The sequence below is a fragment of the Euprymna scolopes genome, chromosome 6 (assembly GCF_053919585.1).
Source record: "Euprymna scolopes isolate OS-2025 chromosome 6, ASM5391958v1, whole genome shotgun sequence".
Lineage (NCBI taxonomy): Eukaryota > Metazoa > Mollusca > Cephalopoda > Sepiida > Sepiolidae > Euprymna > Euprymna scolopes.
This window is the reverse complement of record NC_136487.1, coordinates 30,485,308-30,505,482: the sequence shown is the minus strand read 5'-3', so window position 1 is coordinate 30,505,482 and position 20,175 is coordinate 30,485,308. Positions and strand designations below refer to the sequence as shown.

At 33.2% G+C, this 20,175-nt stretch overlaps 1 protein-coding gene across 1 annotated transcript in view; it reads left to right on the top strand.

The window, feature by feature from the left end:
• LOC145277602 (polyunsaturated fatty acid 5-lipoxygenase-like) overlaps window positions 1-20,175 on the top strand; it is a 220,071-nt gene that overhangs the window by 180,116 nt on the left and 19,780 nt on the right. Inside the window, exons 10-13 of the mRNA XM_080129121.1 lie at window positions 943-1,035; window positions 3,759-3,819; window positions 7,063-7,168; window positions 10,522-10,613. Of these exons, the coding sequence (XP_079985247.1) occupies window positions 943-1,035; window positions 3,759-3,819; window positions 7,063-7,168; window positions 10,522-10,613 (352 nt within the window). The remainder of the gene's footprint in view (window positions 1-942; window positions 1,036-3,758; window positions 3,820-7,062; window positions 7,169-10,521; window positions 10,614-20,175) is intronic.

Genomic DNA, 20,175 nt, shown 5'->3' with positions numbered 1-20,175 from the left:
TCAATATCTAATTTCCCTTATTCTATGTTGCTAAAACGATGTAAACCCTTTTAAAACTTCTAATTTGGTATGATTATTACCTTTACAATTAAAGTGAAAACCATTTATAATATTTACTAATATTTTTCTCTGAGGAGATGAATAAACATCGAAAACTCATGGGTTAAGGAAATATATTTATTAAAATGTATTCTTTGTTTTGCATACAATAAACATTCTATATTTGAAATTTAACTTTTTCAAATCATAAATTTGAAATTCCTAAATTATGATTTATTTGCTCTATCCGGTACATCGAGCAATTTTATTTAGCTCGGGTTGTCTTATATAAAATATTACATCTAATAATATTTTGTGATAATCACTGAATTTTCTTACCAATAGATTTATTGTATTTCATTATGCTGAAGTATATATATATATATATATATATATATATATATATATATATATATATATATATATATATATATATATGAGAGAGAGAGAGAGAGTGATAGATAAATATCCTAAAATAGTTGACGAGCATCGCTTCGGGGACTTGTTTATTTATTCCAAAAGTTTTAGTTCAATTGATGCGGTAAATGTGATCGAAATTGATAACGGCACGAAATAATACTATCGTTTTATTATGTTTATATTAGTTTTTATTGTTTATATGCACATTAGTCCCAGCTGTTATGGGTTTCTCTTTGATGCTGAATTCAAGCAGTGTAAACTTAGAAGAAGTATATTTATCGATTGCGTAACTTTTTCTTTGCTATTAACTCATCATCGCACAGGAACCTTTTAAATGTAACCCTTTCTCTATAGATGGAAGACAGCCTGAAACAGAAAAATTAATTTGTTGTTACTTATGTAATGCCAATTTGCCTGCTGATATATTTTTAATAGTGTTTGTGTACACATGTAATACACCTGTATTCTTGTTGTTCTTTTTAGGAGAGGTTTGCAATTTCTGATATCAGAAGGAGGCTGGGTGGACAATACAATGAACATTGGAATTGCCGGCATGTTTGACCTCATCGCTCGAGGGTAAGCCCCCCCCCCACCTTTTGTGCATCAAGACACGAAGGAAGTAGATCGACAGAGAACATATGTAAGCTTTTAAAAGCAACAGATAAATAAATTGGATACAAGGTTCTTTTAGTCTGACGGATTTCCAAACCATGGCATACACGAATACACAGAAAGTAAAATAAGTTGTTTTAAAATTACACAATGAGCATTTGTTACTCAGCCGTCCGGAAGAAGAAATACTTGTAAAGAAATATTAGTTGAAATTTTACAGAATGTGATTAACCCCCGCCAGTAAGAAAAGGTAGTAAGAGATGGGATAAATAGATTTAGTTATAATGAAATGAAGAATTAACAAAGTGGTTTCCTAGTCAGTTAAATAGTGTTAGTAGACAAATTATAATTAACCATGGATGGAAAATTGACAAGTGTTAGGAGAAAAATTATATTTAACCCATGGATGGAACATTGACAAGTGTTAGGAGACAAATTGTATTAAACCCATGAATGGAAAATTGACAAGTGTTAGGAGACAAATTGTATTTAACCCATGGATGGACAATTGACAAGTGTTAGGAGACAAATTATATTAAACCCATGAATGGAAAATTGACAAATGTTAGGAGACAAATTATATTTAACCCATGGATGGAAAATTGGCAAGTGTTAGGAGACAAATTATATCAAATGCATGGATGGAAAATTGACAAGTGTTAGGAGACAAATTATATTTAATCCATGGATGGAAATAACCAAGTGTTAGGAGACAAATTATATTTAACCCATGGATGGAAATAACCAAGTGTTAGGAGACAAATTATATTTAACCCATGGATGGAAAATTGACAAGTGTTAGGAGACAAATTATATGTAACCCATGGATGGAAAATTGACAAGTGTTAGGAGACAAATTATATTTAACCCATGGATTGAAAATTGACAAGTGTTAGGAGACAAATTATATTTAACCCATGGATGGAAAATTGACAGTTGTCTTCGCTGGTTATTTCATGACAAAACACCAATCCATTAACTCACATTTCATAATTTTGCATAATTCATGGATATGTCACCAATTTCGACAATCATTTCCATAATTTTAACCCACATTATTGATGAACTCTTACTAAAATAATATCTTTGATATATTGCCTGGGCTGATTATTTCATTAGAAACACATCAATCAATTAACTCGCATTTCATAATTTTTAATAATTCTTGGAAATATTTCGACAATCATTTTTCATAATTCTAACCCATATTAGCGCCCCATCCCTTACTAAAATAATAACTTTGATGTATTGTCTGGGCTTATTATTTCAGTACAAACACACCAAACCATTAACTTACATAACATCATTTTTCATAATTCTTTCATATGTTACAAATTTTGACAATCATTTTTCATAATTTTGACCCACATTATCACCCCCCTTACTAAAATAGTAACTTTGATAATATATCATAAGAATTTCATAAAAACACATCAATCAATTCCAGGTATTCTCATTGTATATATGTTCAACCCATCTTATTCAATGCCGGTTGACTCTGCGTATTCTGCTAGTATATATCGTCCTCCTATCTCCTTAAATCCCGGGCGATGCTGGGTATTCTGTTACTATATGTTTCCACTTATATTATTCAATCCTGGGCGACGCTGGGTATTATTCTAGCATATATTTGCACTTATCCAATCCCAGGACTGACTTCACCCCACTGATAAAAAATATAGATGAAATAACGTAATGTTTGAATCATAAACTGTTTCAGCCATTCCCGGGACTGACTTAATATCCCCAACACACTGATGTATGAATGAAATAATGTAATGTCTAAATCGTCAACTGTTTCATCTATTTCTTGAACTGACTTATCCCCCACTCGACTGTTTAAAATATACATTAAATACATGATGTCTTAAACGTAAATGGTTGCAGCCATTTCCGGGACTGACTTCATATCCCCCAACGCACTGTTAAAAATATACATGAAATAAAGTAATATTTAATGCGTTAACTGGTTCAGCTATTTCCGGGACTGATTTCATATCCCCCACCCCAGTGTTAAAAATATACTTGAAATAAAGTAATGCTTAAATCATAAACAGTTTCAGCAGCTTTTCGAAATTAATACATAAAAACATGAATACAGTTAGTGATTAGGCAACCATTACTTCAACATAACAGTCCTAGCATTCTAGTGATTTAATCCCTCCGTCCTCCTCAAGAAGAGTTTTTGTAATTACTGCCATAAGGACATTAAGGACGAAAATATGAACTCAGGATATCTTCATATATTTACGTGATTTTTGGAATGTTGCAAATAAACCCCTAGCGATCAATGATACTTTTACGTGATATTTTTAATTAGCAGTACATCTATGAGATTTTTTGAATACGCCATCTTATGTCAATATAGTACATCATATATGCATCTTTTTAACAGAAGATAATGACGTCATCACCGGAAGTAAACACGTCAGTCTATGGTCTCCCATTCTCGAAAAGAAGGAGAAGATTATGCCTGGAACCCCATTAAACACTCACCAAATCTATTAACTAACATTTAGTCTAATCTATATACTAATACAATAGCGTGTGTGTTCTTAAATCTCAACCAATGAAATTTGCTGGAAAGCGTGACACGCAAAAGCGTGACACACAAAAGCGTGACACACACAAAAGAACACACCCGTTATCCTATTAATATATAGATTATCAACTTGCTTTCTTTCTAGGATTAAAACTTGGAGTTTTGATATACAAGGAACTCTCCCAGCCGAACTAAAGTCACGAGGGGTAAGTACACTTTCTCTCCCTAAACAACCTTCTGGTAATTTGTAGACACAGCGGTTTAGAAAGAAAATGGCTTCTGATTTCTTAGAAGGCATCTAACAAGTCTTGTAAATGATATTTATGACAATTACTTCATGTGGACTTAATGAATAACAATACAACTTGTCATGAAGCTGTCTGAAAATTTCAAAATTAATGGAGTGTGCGTAGGTTAATAGGCAATTCTTGGAGTTGTGAGATCTGTGATATACGATGGTCATTAAACTGTTATTTACAGTCAATTGATTATGGGCGATAGCAATTTCGAAAGATGGGTTTCCTTGTTCAATACGTAAAAATCGCTTTTTTTTTTTTAACTAAGTAAATTTTTGTTACTAACATTTATCTTATTTTTATGTAAAGTACGGGTTTCACTTTTTAAATAAAACTTGAACTCAGAGGCTACTATCTTTCCATGCCGCTTTGTCTACACATTATCCTTCCACACATGTACTTATTGCTTATTGACAGAAAGGCGTGTCCGGAAAGTAACCCGACTTACATCACAAATATGCCATTTCAATTCTAAATAAGAAATGTCATGTTTCTCTCTTCAAGTAAACCCCTTGCGGAGTTAAATTCATATTGTTATCGTTTTACTCGCCAATTTTATGCACTAATCGAAAGATTCTTTTCACACAAATCATCTGCCCATCGTTACTATACGCATGATAGCCTTCACGCCTATAGAAACATGTAAAAACAAAATGTAAGAAATTCAATGGTTGCTGAAGGATTGGGAAGAGGGACATTCATTTCGAACTCAAATGAAAGAATCTACCGTTAATTATATATGCCGAGCTTTTCTGCTGTGTATTCAACCGATATCCTTTAAGTTTATACCGAAATCGACGGGAGAATTCACACACACACACACACACACACACACACACGCACACACACACACACACACACACATATATATGTGTGTGTGTGTGTGTGTGTGCTATCCACTAAAATCGAAACCAAAACGTTTAGCTCTCTAGCCTTAGTGGTTATTTATCAACTCAGCGTCGTTACAAGATGAACTACCGACAGATAGATACGAGAGGTTTAAAATTAAGCGACTATGGATGTTTAATTTTGCGCATGCGAAAAGGTAATAGCAGGAGTAACAGCTTTATTCGATTTATTCCTGCCAAAGTCAACTGTAGTTCGTTTAATTTTGATCCCTTAGCAGTTAGTTTTACATGATAAAAGCAGAATCATACTTTTTTCACATGTCCAAATTCCCTAAATATTAAGTTTCAAATCTGGAGATCAAAAGTTCAGAGAGGAGTTTAGTAGATACGTTATGCACACACACAAACAGCGTCACTTATCCCTCTCTCTCTATCTCCTGCTCTCTCTCTCTCTCTCTCTCTCTCTCTCTATATATATATATATATATATATATATATATATATATGCATTTTCGAAAACATTTTATCCTAAATGTTACGAAATTATTCATGATGTAGTAATTGGTTTACACCTATTTACTTTCATTGATATAGAAAGGGCGGAACCTTGCTTATTTATTTATTCATTATTATTATTATTATTATTATTAGTAGTAGTAGTAGTAGTATTAGTAGTAACGTAGCGAGGCTGTATCAAAAGAGGAAAGACGGTGGGAGAGGATTGAAAAGTGTAAAAGATTGTGTTAGAACTGAGGAGATGTCGTTGAAGGTGCATATGGTTAGAAGTGAGGAGTGGATACTTAAGGTTGTGGCCAATGAAGTGGAGGTATGTGAGACCAAGGGTGATTATGTGAAACGTATGGGTGGAGAAAGGGCAGAGGAACTGGCTAGGAAGAAAATGCATTGTAAAATCTTCCAGGATATAGTAGAAGTGGCTGATGAAAGATCATGGCAATGGTTTAGAGCTGGGTATATGGCTAAGAGTACTTAAACTTTTGTTTGTGCAGCATAGGAGCAGGCATTAGAAACACGATTGTTAAAAAAGTGGTTCTAGGAGAGGAAGTTGCTGCAGAATGCCGGATTTGTGGTAAGTCAATTGCACACCTTGCCGCAGGGTGTAGTGGATTGGCCCAGAGAGAGTACCACAAAATACACGATCGCATAGGACTCCGGATATATTGGGAGGTGTGTAAGAAGGTTGAAGTGAAGTGTGTTGGAAAGTGGCTTGAGGAGGTGCCTGATGAAGTGAAAGTTAATGAGGATGGAAATGCAGAGGTATGGTTGGACAAAAGTGTCATAACGATCAAGGCATTGGAACATAATCGTTCGGATTTGGTCGTCATTGACAAAGTCTCAAAAAACTGGCAGATTGTAGACTTCTCAGTAATTTTGGACAGGAATGTGAGAGAAGGAGAACGAGAATTAGAGCAACTATGCTCCATTGGCCTTGGAGATAAGGTATTAAAACACAAATGATCCCGGTCGTAGTTTGTACACCAGGAGTGGTATCAAGTCGTCTGGAAGGACAATTAAAAAAACTACGAATCCCCGATGTTTTAGGCGGCCGTCAGACTTCTGTTATTGTAGGTACCACCAACATCCTTAGGAAACCCCTTGATCTTTGAAGCTCCTGGTTTGGAGCCGGGATTGAGGGAAATCCTCTGAAAATTGTCTCTTTCATTTCCGTTACTTTAATTGCGTCTGCTTCCAACACCTCCAAGTATCTGTACCTCTCATGTTTATCCAGTGCTCTTATTTTAGTTTGATTGGATAGTACTATACCTTCTGTTGCTTATAGTTTTCTTCTCATGGTCAGCAGTGCGCACTTTTCCAGGCCGGATTCCAATTGCATTTCCTGGCTACAGATTCTGGTCGTGTTTATTAGTGTTTCTAGTTCTCCCTTTGTTTTTGCAAACACTACTACTACTACTACTACTACTACTACTACTACTACTACTACTACTACTACTACTACTGCTACTACTACTACACTATAAATCATACACTCCCGATGTTGGCAACATGTGTTGCAGACAGAACTACTTAATATTTTTCCTATGAAAATGAAAAGATTATTTGATAAATATCTAATAAGATATACATTTTAAACTTATTATATAAATTAAATTTACTCTGATTAATTATTTTTATACCCTATTTTTATACCCTCGTTATACAATAACTAATTGATATAAGTTTATTTTTTCTAAAAATCTAAAACAAAGGCAAAATTCGATGCGTATCCGAAATCGACTAAATAAATTGAATAATGTTTTAAAGTTTTGATATTTTTATCCATTTCTAGGTAGATGATCCAGATGTCCTACCATATTATCCTTTCCGGGACGATGCTATTCTCTACTATAATATTATTAAAGATTACGTCTCCAGTTACATTAAAATATATTACGGTAAGTTGTAACTGGTTGAAAACTGCATTTTATTTTTTTATATTTAACCATTACTACAAGGAGGTCTGCGTAAAAATGTAAGCATACAAGTGACACCTTTTTCTTCATCCTAAACCCATTCAGCATCATCATCTAAGCGTTTCACTATAGTCCATCGTCGGTCAGTGTCCAAGGCATATCTCAGGTCAGCATCGGAGCGTGCCTCGCAAAGATGTAAATGTGTGTGCGAGAGTCTGCACGTTATTGCCACAGGGACACCGGGCGTCCTGTACATGACCCCACTTGTGTAGGTTGTCCCGCGTTTTCGCAATTTTCGCTCGGTCCCGGTTCAGTGTTACCTACTCTTTCGGCGGGGAGTTCAGAAGCTACTGAGAGGTCCTTTTTCTGTGCCGGATGCGTCCCGCTGCTGTTGTTGTTCTTGTTGTCTTTAAATGACTCATTCCATCAACGTAGGCGGAATGACGCTGATTTTAACTCATTGAGAGATTAAAACGACCAGAAAAGATTAAAGTTAAATTTCATAGCTAGCATGTTATTTTACAATATACTAATACCTCTTCACATCTCCTCTTTACTATTTCTGCATAAAACCATCAATCTATAGTAGGCCACCTTAATAATCAATAACAGAATTTAAGGTAGCATGTTCCTTGTTTTTTTTAATGATAATTGATAATTGATATTATTTGTATTATTTTTACTTCTGTTATCATCTTGAATGTTATCTATTCAACGTTTCGGACAATGTAACCTCCAAAAATCCATACTAAAATTATCCACCAGGACCCGTGGCCTCATGACTTAAGTCCTAAGCAAAATTCAGTTGTAAATGACACTTTTCTGGGGGTTGAAGGGTCAATCCTCAGTGCTGGCAATACTCAGTTAACAATGGTGAAGTACTTAAGACTTCTATCGGGTCATGGATAACGGAATTAGAGATGCTTCTCCGGTGGATTTAATAAAGGATTTCATTCAAAATTCCATGACGATTCCAGAGTTCTGTAGGAATATTGCTGTAATATCACGAAAGTAATACTCAATATAAGAACAGTAGTTTTAGTCATACAGAATTTAAGGAATAAAATATATAGAAACAGAAAATGTCCGAAATATGTAATATTCGGAATCTTTCATATGTTTTTTTTTAATTGTGTTGGCTTAATTTTAAAATAAGTATTACATACAACTTATAATAATACCTTTAATGCTACATTATTCATCTCATTTTATAAATTGGATAATATTTCCCCAAATGCTATGGGACAGAATAAGAGAAGCGTACTAACCATATCTCAAAAGTTGAAGAAAACCCGAGATATTTAAAAGTAAAGATAAAGTCGATCCTATGATGAATTCAGTTGTTGAAGATTCTTTCCAGTGGTGGCGAGGCCTTTGAATCTACCACAAATCTTATCATGGTAGAATTATTCAACGCGAAGGTGTCATAAAAAAAAAATAAAACTGAATCAGAAATATACAAAATCGAAAGTGTCCAAAGTGGTGGCAATTCCTAGTCGAATGCTACAAACAGAAATGCTGAATTCATGTATGAAACGTCAACCAGCAAAGAACAGCATGTTACCCCCTTGAAGTAAATAATTACTCCCTTAAAATAAATAATTAGCCCCTTGAAATAAATAATTACCCCCTTAAAATAAATAATTACCCCCCTTGAAATAAATAATTAGCCCCTTGAAGTATATAATTACCCCCTTGAAGTAAATAAAGAGTTCCGCTCGAAATTCCGTCCAAATTCCCGAGTTCGACAAAAAAAAAAAAAAAAAGAATCCCGAGTTCGACAAGCTACAGCTGAAAAAGGTCGGAGGTTACATCAACCGAAACGTTGTGAAAATCACACTAGTCCGATGAATCCAAAATGCTCATCTCAAAAATGCAGAAACATTACGTCGATCAGTATTTCGTGTTAAGGATTACACAAACGCTTTAAAATTTTTGTGCCAAAAAACAATAAAAAGAAATTAAATACAATCGAAATCTATTCATCTGTTTATTGTTGGGTGCTTTTTTAACTTTAAAGTACTATTTTAACTTATTTACCTCAAGTGGCTGAATGGCTTGTCTGGAGAGATTTCTATAAACAAACGTAGGAAAAGAATTATTAAAAACTAGAATCTTGAAGATATGATAATAAAGACGTTTCAGAATTGTAATATTTGTCACAAAAAATAGGAATTATAAAAATTAAAATCATTCTCATTCGAAAAAAAAAACGTTTCCATTCTATATTATTAAAAACTCATTTAAATTAAAATATTTCGTAATATACATCCAATTTTTTAAAACATATTTTAATGATTTTTTGCAGGAAAATGTAATTTTCTTCAGTTTATACCATGGAAAAATATTGTAAATAATGATTTGGTTCATTCATTTTTATTTTAATTTAGCATATTATCACGGAGTCGTAAGGGATACTGCGAATTATGGCATATATATATATATATATATATATATATATATATATATATATATATATATGTGGGGGGGTCATCCAAAGTAGGTAGTTATACAAAAAGATGTTTATATTTATATATTACATTTACATTACTACATGTTAGTAGACTCAGCGAATCAGGGAGAAGGCAAGGAATTCCAAAGGCTAGAAGCTCAAGGAAAGAAACTGTTAGACTAGACAATTTTTCGACATTTCACAACATCTGCAGTAAAGTAATGTGATTTAGCTGATTATAGGGTTGACCAGCCATATTTACATCGGAGGGCACCAATGCTGCAAGTTCGTCAAAGTACGTTGTATCGAAGGACTTGAAAAGCAAGCACAGGGGGTGCAAAATTCCAGCGATGGAACAGGGGCTAGAGCTTGATAAACTGCAAGATAAGGACCTCTTTTTTATCCTGTTGAAGATGGATGGACTACTGTTTGATGTACTAGCCTAGATGTGACAGCAATAGTTAATGCATGAACGAATGGTGGTTTGGAATATAATAAGCGCTGCTGCCTTGAATTCACTTGCCCTGTTTAGTGTACAGCATACACATTCAGAGATAATCGCAGTAGAACGAACATACATAAATTACATTTAAATTGTCTTATCTATCAGTTACAGGAATGTGTTAGCAATACGAAATTAGCAGACGATTCAAACACACCATATACAAAAAAACTCTTTCTATGTATCTATGTGTTTTCAGCGGTTGTTAATGTCCTACTGGCATCCGTTGTGAACTTTGAAAATAACATTATAAAACCGATTTAAAAAGTATTCTTAAACATATTTCCATTTATAAGAACATTTCTATTTTCATTTATTTCTAGGTTTTTCTATATATTTTGAAAATTATTCTTTCTTATTTTATTTGTATTTCATCTCCAGATTCTCCTGAAAAACTCGAAAAGGACTTTGAAATCCAGAACTGGGCCGAAGAACTAGCAAAACCGAGAGAATCAGGTGGCATCGGTATTTTGGTAAAAGCATTCAAATTTTCTAATTTATTTAATTTTAAATTGAAATGTCAAGCGACGGCAGAGCGACTACTTGATATCTTATCCTAGCATGTTTCCAGTTTTTTGACGTTGTTTTTTGTTTATCCTTAAAACTATTTACCATTAGTAAAGTTTTTAATTCTTTTTCTAATTCTTTTATCTGATATCTTGCGTATAAATTTGCATTTGGTTGATATTTGTTTTTGTGTAAGTAATACCGTTATATAATAACTTATTTATTCTATGAACATAAGAGCACACACCCGAATATATATATATATATATATATATATATATATTTACATGGGGGTCACCACTTATCAAGGCCCGACGGCCATTAAGGGATAAGGGTTATTGCGTGTACAGTAATCAATGAGATAGTATTGTAGTAATCATTAGTATGAGGGGTTTTGATAGAGTGTCTTACTTAAGGGGGCGGTTTGTCAGGAGTTTGTTTATGTTGGACTTGAAGACGTCCAAGTTGTAGTCAGGTGAGAAACAAGCAAGCGGCAGGGAGTTCCACTGGCGTGCAGTTCTAAGAAAGAAGCTTTGCTCATGGAATCTACGTTTGGATTTAGGCACAGATAAAGAGTGGGGAAAATTATTGACAGTAGTTTCAGCCAGACGGGTGTTTCTCGTGAAAGATTGGCGAGGGGGGACGGAAGATTGGAGCTCAGATGCGCACCTGCCATGGAAATAACGATAAAACAAACACAGGCTCGCAACTTCTCTTCTGTGGGAGAGAGGTTGCAGGGAAGAGAAAAGGGCATCCCCCACTAAACCACGAAGTCTATTTTGTACTCTGTCAAGGCAGGATAGGCTGTTTTTAGCAGCTCCTGCTCAGATGTGGCAGCAGTACTCCAGCCTTGGACTTACTTGGCTTTTATATAGATAGAGAATTGCATCAGTAGTGAGATATCTTCTGGAGCGGTAGAAGGATCCCACCATTTTCCCAGCGTCCCTGGCAACAGATTTGATGTACGTGTTCCATTTCAGATCAGGAGTAAAGGTCAAACCCAGAAGCTTGTCAAAACATGGAGCCTCTCCAAGACGAGAGCCATCCATTTCAATTGATGCCAGATGGGGATCAGAGCGTTGATGGTGTAAAGATATATATATATATATATATATATATATATATATGATGGCGGCAAATTCGATTTCGAACATTGCTTTTACTTGATATAGCACATATAAAAATATATATCTACAGAAACATGAAAAAAATCAGTGATGGGCCGCATGAAGGTGGCTTTTAAGCCCTGCCAAACTCTGGAATTCTTTGACACACATTGTGCAGACATGTGCCCCACTAGCAGCATGTTCTTGATGGTCACTTCTATGTATATTCAAATGCCGCTTCAAACTGCCTGCTGTTTTGCACGTCCGTCCGCAGTTGACACAGGTTAGATCTGGCAACACAATATTGTTTTGTGGTCCATTGCGCTGATGAGTAGTCTGGTGACTTATCAACCCAGCTCTGCGCAGACATAATCTCCCGCACACCTCACACTCCAGACCAATTTGGCGCCCCAGGTCATCCACTGCTTCTTGTACTTTCTCTTTCCGGATATCACGTTTCAGTCGCTCATACCGGGTTCGATCAGCTTTAAACGTGCCCACACATCCCCGTAAGGTCCTTCCCCACTCTCCACGATCCAAAGCAAGATTCTTCTAGGTTCTCTCATCCATCTCACATGTTTTCAAGGTGGACCTCAAACAATCCTTGTATCTCATTTTAGGCTTTTGAGCTAGACGTCTTCCCTCGGCGAGCTCGCCATAAAGGAGTTGTTTGGGAAGTCGACTGTCTGATATCCTCACCATATGACCACTCCATCTCAGTCTATGTCTGATAATGAGTATATATATATATATATATATATATATATGATAAGTAATGAAAAAATGACAATATAAGATAAAGACTAATACATATAGATTAAATCGTTTATTCAATATGAGGGTTACTTAAATTAGGGGTGTGGGATAACTTAGCTCTTTATACAAAGGTATTTCAGTGTTTGAGATGATAAGAGAACTTTAATGAACTATTCGAATATCTATGTATTTCATATAGAGATCAAATGTTAGACCCAGAAAGAGCGAGCCCTTGATTTTTGAGAACTTCGACTGAATTAAAATAGAAAGTTAAAATCGATATATTAGGTCATTATCTATTTTTTATTAGGCGGAGAAAAGGTTTAAAGTTAATAAGTTTTCTAACAGCATTCGGGTATAAGTATAAAGAACTGACCGATTCCGAACTCGGTTTGTCGATTGTAAACTGTGTGTTTTTAAACAGCAATAACTCACACCAGTTGTTCGGAAATAAGAACCGGTTGAAAATCGTTTAGATTTAAGTATATTCTGCCTTTATCAACATTACGTATCTTCTTAATATATTGATATGCAACGGGTTGAGAATTCTGTTATGTGTCGGGACTAGTTGTTGTATTATATATTTTCCGGTATCAGAAATAGTAAGAAAACGGTATTACATTTGTTCATAAATTAACTCTCTTCATAACATTGCCTTCGTCAGTATTACGTATCTTTTTAATATGTTGTCTCGAAAGGGGAAATGGAAAGAATTTAGAAATTGAGCTAGACAACGTGTTCTCCTTGGCAGAGTATGAGATAAACATTACAACAGTTTGTTTTGTAACTGATACATATATATATATATATATATATATATATATATATATATATATATATATATATATATATATAAAGCTGAATATCTGCGTGTGTGTGTGTGTGTGTGTGTGTGGTCACGAATAGGCTCCTATATGGTTGACTATTTAAAAAAAAAACTGATTACATATAATGATAGAAGATGTATCGAGACACAGGAATGGGTATGTTTGATCTGGCAGAACGGTGGTTCATTAAAATTGTGGGGTCTGCGTTCGCACCTGGTCCACAAAATATGGAAATAAAAAAATTAAAAATTAAAAAAAAAACGTTTACAAGTGTTTTTGATATAGATGTACATAATAATACTTTGATAAGTATGTTTTAACTTAAATAGGGATGGTATAATAAAATGTGAGGTCTGCGTTCGTGCCTGGCCTCCATAGAATGGAAATAGGCACAAACTTTAATAGAGACTTTTCATATCTATCTGCGTAAGTATACTTTGATAATTATGTTTCAGTTTGAAGAAACGTGATAAAATAAAATTATGGGATATTCGTTCGCGCCTGACCTCCATACAATGGAAATATGTCACAAAGGTTTTTTAATATAGATCCACAGAATATTGTGATAAGTGTTTCAGTGTGAACAGGTATGGTATAATAAATTATGGGGGTTATCTATTTTATTTTTACTTTCATCATATTTTGCTTTGGTTTTGATACCCCCAAATTCGAAGCTATCTCTTTACAACTCTTCCTTTTCCTAACCTATCATACTTTGATAAATCAGAGTCCATTTTCTGTGGGCTGTTTTCGAACCCAGTCAATGACGGGTACTTTTGCTAGTATATATATATATATATATATATATATATATATATACACACATATATATACATATATATATATATGTGTGTGTGTATATATATATATTATTTACTATAATAATTATTAAATACCTACAGACACTAGTGTTTCATCCTTTTGGAAATCATCAGTGCCGGGTGTCACGATTAATGCCAGTCGAGAGACTCGAATCCCGGCAACAGAAGTCATGTCTGGCTTCATTAGCAAGGACCCGAACCATTCGGCTACCGTCATCCGCGAGAGATACAGTTGAAATTTAAACATTAATTCTTATTAAATGATTTTAACATCTGTCAGAGTGATCTAGACATTAAAGGGCTGACATAATTATTTACTATAATAATTAATAAATACATACAGACACTAGTGTTTTATCCTATCGGGAATTATCAGTGCAGGGTGTCATGATTATTATATAATAAATAATAATAATAATAATAATAATAATAATATATATTTATATATGCATGTATGTTTTTATTAGTACAACCTCATGCCTGTCTTTGTTTTATCGTTACTTCCATGGCAAGTGCTCGTCTCTCCAATCCCTGGCCCCCCTCGCCAATCTTTCACGATAAACGCCCGTCAAGCTGAAACCACTGTCAAAAGTTTTCCCCACTTTTTACCTGTGCCACAACCAAAACGTAGATTTCATTAACAAAGCTTCTTTCTTAGAAATGCAGGCCCGTGGAACTCTCTTCCGTTTGCCTGTTTCCCACCTGACGATAACCTGGATATCTTCAAGTCCAACATAAACAAATTCCTGATGAACCGCCCCCTTAAGTAAGAAACGTTATCAAACGGCAATACTAACGATTATTACGATACTATCTCATTGATTACTGTACACGCAATACCCCCTATCTCCGAGTGGCTACCGGGCCTTGATAAGTGGTGACTACCTTGTAAAAAAAAAAAGTCTATTAACTAAACTAGAGCACCTTTTTTACCATATATACCTTTAACATCTCTCTCTCTCTCTCTCTCTCTCTCTCTCTATATATATATATATATATATATATATATATATATATTATATATATATAATATATATATAATATATATATAATATATATATATATTTTACATAGGCATCACCACATTATCAAGGCCCAGAGGCCACTCAAGGATAAGGGTTACAGAGTGTACAGTAGAAATTGGACAATATAGTAATCATTAGTAATGAAAATTTGGTAAATTGGATAACTTATATGGAACGGCTCATCAAGAACTTATTTACTTTAGACTTGAACACAACCATATTGTAGTCAGCCGGAAAGCAGGAAAACGGAAGACAATTCCACAGGCGTGCAGTTCTAAGAAAGAAGCTTTGTTCATATATATATTTTCTTGAAAAAGGATTTCGGCCTCAACAGAAAGATGTTCAACAAAATGTTTAACCATAAAATTTACCAAAAACTATTAATATTAAACTATAAAAAGAAAGATACTAGAATTTAAGCAAAAAATATTTTATTTCAACTCAATCAGATGTGCCTTATGCACTAATAAAAATGCAATTGGCATTTTGTTGAACTTTTTAAGATTTTAAATATTTATAAATTTTCTCATTATGAAAAAGGATTATTATATTGATTATAATTTTTTGACAGAAGAAATAAAATGAATATAAAACATTAGAAGAACAATGCAAAATTATCCAATTATATCAATAAATATTAGTAAATTGTGTAAATAAATCTTGAAAAAAAATGATTATTTAGTAAATTGATTTTAATTAATTGTTCATTTAAAAAAATATTCAAATATTTTAAATCACTTAATTGTCAGCACATTTTTTCATTATCAAAAAAGATTATTGGATTATTTTTAATTTGCAAAATAAAAACCGGCAATGAAAAAATCGTAAATCAGCAAAAATTAATAAATTGTTTCATTATAAAAAAATATTTATATACTACAGATATAATCTATGTTTAATTAATTTTAATCAAGTAAAACAAATATTTTCTTATCAATAGCATTGAAATAAAACAATCGTTTTTGTTATGATAAAATTTAATGAATTCGCTGATTCTGGATGTTTTAACTGTACTTCTATCTTTCCAAATTAAAATTAATCTAATGAATGTATTATTATGGCAAACTTTATTGATAATTTAGTGACTTTAGATTTATCTTATGATTTAAAAATTTGTCTTCTAATGTTTTTTATGCAATTCATTTTATTTCTTCTGTCAAAAAATTATAATCAATAAAATAATCGTTTTTTATAATGAGAAAATTTATAAATATTTAAAATCTTAAAAAGTTTAACAAAATGCCAATTGCATTTTTATTAGTGCATAAGGCACATCTGATTGAGTTGAAATAAAATATCTTTTGCTTAAATTCTAGTATCTTTCTTTTTATAGTTTAATATTAATAGTTTTTGGTAAATTTTATGGTTAAACATTTTGTTGAACATCTTTCTGTTGAGGCCGAAATCCTTTTTCAAGAAAATACCTAACTTTTTAAAATTCTATTCATCAACAACGTAAGCAACAATAAAAATAATAGAATTATATTTATTAATTAATAGAACATGCTAATGATCACAGGAAAAGTATTACATAAAATTTTTTTACAGAAATTTGTTTTAAATTCTGAATTTAAGTGATTCATAAAAGTGCTATCGTTCGCCTGCAGGGATACAGTTATAGCCCCATACCACGCTGATTGGGAGGTTAGCACTCAAGTTTTTGCTATTTCGATTGGATATATGGTCTGATTTTTCTCAATTATTTGTTTCTTTTATATTTTTCAAAAGAAATGCCAATATTGATGGACGACATTTTGGAATGAAAATTAAAATTATATGAAATATTGGTGTCACTGATAATATTTCACTTGTTATTATTCTAAATAATGCAAGTAAAATGCCCAAATCGACTTTCATAAAAGTGAAGAATATCTGGTTTCACAATGAAATTTTTGCAAAAAAAATTTATTGAAATATATAATTTCGGAATTAATTCATTGAGCATCGTAATTTTAAAATAAAAATCTATTTGTTTGAACACACACATATTCCATTGCAGTAGAAAAATTCTATTTCTAGTGGCTTTTTGCAAATGCTCAGTATTTTGTTGAAAACATTTGCGAATTGAAGAGTCAGTTTTGAGATAAATTTTGAATTGCTTGAGTGTAAATAAAATTGTTGTTTTTTTAACTCTAGTATCTTCCTTTTTAGAGTGTAATACTGATCAATAGTTTTCAGTAAAATAATTTTCCGGTTAAAATTTTATATTACATTTATCTCTTGAAGCAGAAATCGTGTCTCCAGTTTAGTTATGATTCATAACAGTGCTATTGTTCGCCTGCAGAGTAACAGTTACAGCCCCATGCCATGCCTAGGTGATGGTTGAATTTTAAAAGCGAAAACCACCACTATTTATTTCTATTGAATGTATGACCTTGTTTTTATCAAATGTTTGCTTCCTTTATAATTTTTCAAAAAAAATGCCAACAATATTGGACATTTTGGAAGGAAAATTGACATTATTAGAAAAGTTAGTGTCACTGACAATATTCCACTTAATATTATTTCTAACAATGCAAATATAATGCCCAAAATCGACTCTATTCAAAGTGTGCAGAATAGCTGTTTTTACTTTGAAATTTGTTCCAAAAATATTTTGTTTTTTTTGTACTGAAATTCATAATTTCAGCATTAATTCGCCGAGGATTATAATTTTCAAACATAAATCTATTTATTTGAACACACAAATATTTCATTGCAGTAGGAAACGTTCTAGTGACATTTTCCAAGTGCTCAGTATTTTGCTGACATTTGATACAATGTTTGAGCACTGAAGCATCAGTTTTGAGCAAACTTTTAAATTGCTGTCGACCATCAGTAGGATGAAGTTGAATAACTAATCTCTGTGGTATTCCAGCAATCTGCAAGGTTTGGAACCCACAGCCAACTTTAAAGGTGCAATTACATTCACTATCTTGTAGTCTTTGGCAGTTTTGTTTGTGTATTCTAAGACATTTCATCACTTTACTTTCTTCAAAAGTGAATAATTGTTTGGCACTGTCAGGGCACTTGTTTATCAAAAATTCCCAAAATGCAATAGCACATTCTTGTTGGCCACTATTAAAAACGCCTCCGATTGATTCTCTAAGATCAGCAACACTGTGAGTGCCAGGGACAAGCAATCTTTTTAATTGCTGAATTGGCAAATCAATGTTTGGAATGCTTTTAATGATGTTAGACAACAAAGGAAGGTGGTAAATTGTCTGAACAATACTGTTAGCAAAACAAGCATTTCTTTCATTGATCAATTTGAGGTCCAAATTATTTTGAGAAATTGAATTGTCTATTTTCAGCCATTTTCTATTTGGACTATTATGTTTTTGCTTCAAATCATGATCTATAACGATTGTTTTTTTTTCGTTTATAAGTCTGTTTGTACAATGACAAACTTTGAGGCATAACAGAACAAGGAGGAAGCGGTGGCAAATCAACCCTGTCTCTTTTGGCCCTCAATCTATTATATTCAGTCCATGCACTTTTGTTACACATGGTCAATTTATGAGGGTCAAGGTCAATCAAATAGACATTGCACAGCTTTCTAGCACGTGACAAAGCTACATAGACCATTCCATCTGAAAAGACATCAGATCCCAAGTCAACAATGATACCATCGACTGAAATACCTTGGGTTTTGTGGACAGTTAAAGCATAGCTGAGTGACAAAGGTATTTGAGATCTAGTCACAAAGAGTCCAGGAGAAAGTTCATAGTCAGCTTGCACAAATTCAACATTGACTGCATATGATCAAATTTTACAGTCACAGCAACAACTTTGCCATCTTTCATTTGTATTTCAGTGACTGTACCCATTGTACCATTGCAAAGTCCTTTTTCAATATCAATATTTCGACGCAACATGCATCTAGCACCAATTCCAATTTTAAGCACAGTTTCAAGTCCAGCTGTGTCAGAAATCTTTTTAAGTTTAGAAGTTTTTGGTGTCTGTTTTGATTTTTTTTTTGTTACGGTTTTTTGTCTTAAGTTGGAATCAGTTGCTGAAATTTCAATGATATGAATATTATTTTTTTTCAACATTTTATAATTCACTTCCTCAGCAGATTCATTTGTGGGTACAATGCAAATAATATGCATTTTCTTTTGCAAATTTTGCAAAAGATCAGTAACTTGATCAATATTTGCTTTTTGTTTAGGATTGATTCGATGCCTTTTCAAGATCTCAATATCCTAATCAGTTGGTGACCCAAGTCTTATTCTGTTAAGAATATTAACAAAGTTTTCATTGTCATCTTTTTGTCGCACATTTATGGTCAATTCATCATAATCGAAATATGACCACAAATTTATACCAGCAATTCCCAAATTTGATTTTCTAGCATCTTAAATAGATATTTTGGAAAATACAGGTTTTTCATTAACAGGTGGAAGCTGAAATAAATCACCAAATGCAACAATTGACATGTTTGCAAATGGATACACTTGTTTCCTAATATCACCAAAAACATCTTGCAAACGTTGGTGAATAAATGCTAATTGCAAGTGACTAACCATGCTTATTTCATCAATAATGAATAATCTCGCATATCCAAGCATGGTTCTCAAACTTTTTATTTTATCCTTTGATAATGGTTCATATTTAGGTGTAGAACCATGCTGCACATTTAGTTGAAAGACTCTATGGCATGTAGATCCTTTCAAAATGTAAGCACTGACACCAGTAGGAGCACAAATAACTACACTGGGTCCATTGATGGCAGGATATGTGAGAGTAATTTTATCTGCCAGTGCATTGATCAGAAAAGATTTGCCCACATCCACAAAACCATTAATAAATTTGAGAATTTGTGGACAATCGTCACAATTGCACCTGTGAATAGGGTTTTCCTCATTCCAATGAAGATTTTGTTGCTCAAGTTTGGAAATAATTTCATTATAAATTTCTTTTTGAATGAAATTCAATTTTTGCTCATTTTCTAAAACTTGAACTTCAGTGACATGTCTGATTTGAGGCATATTCAAATCAGCTTCATTTTTAT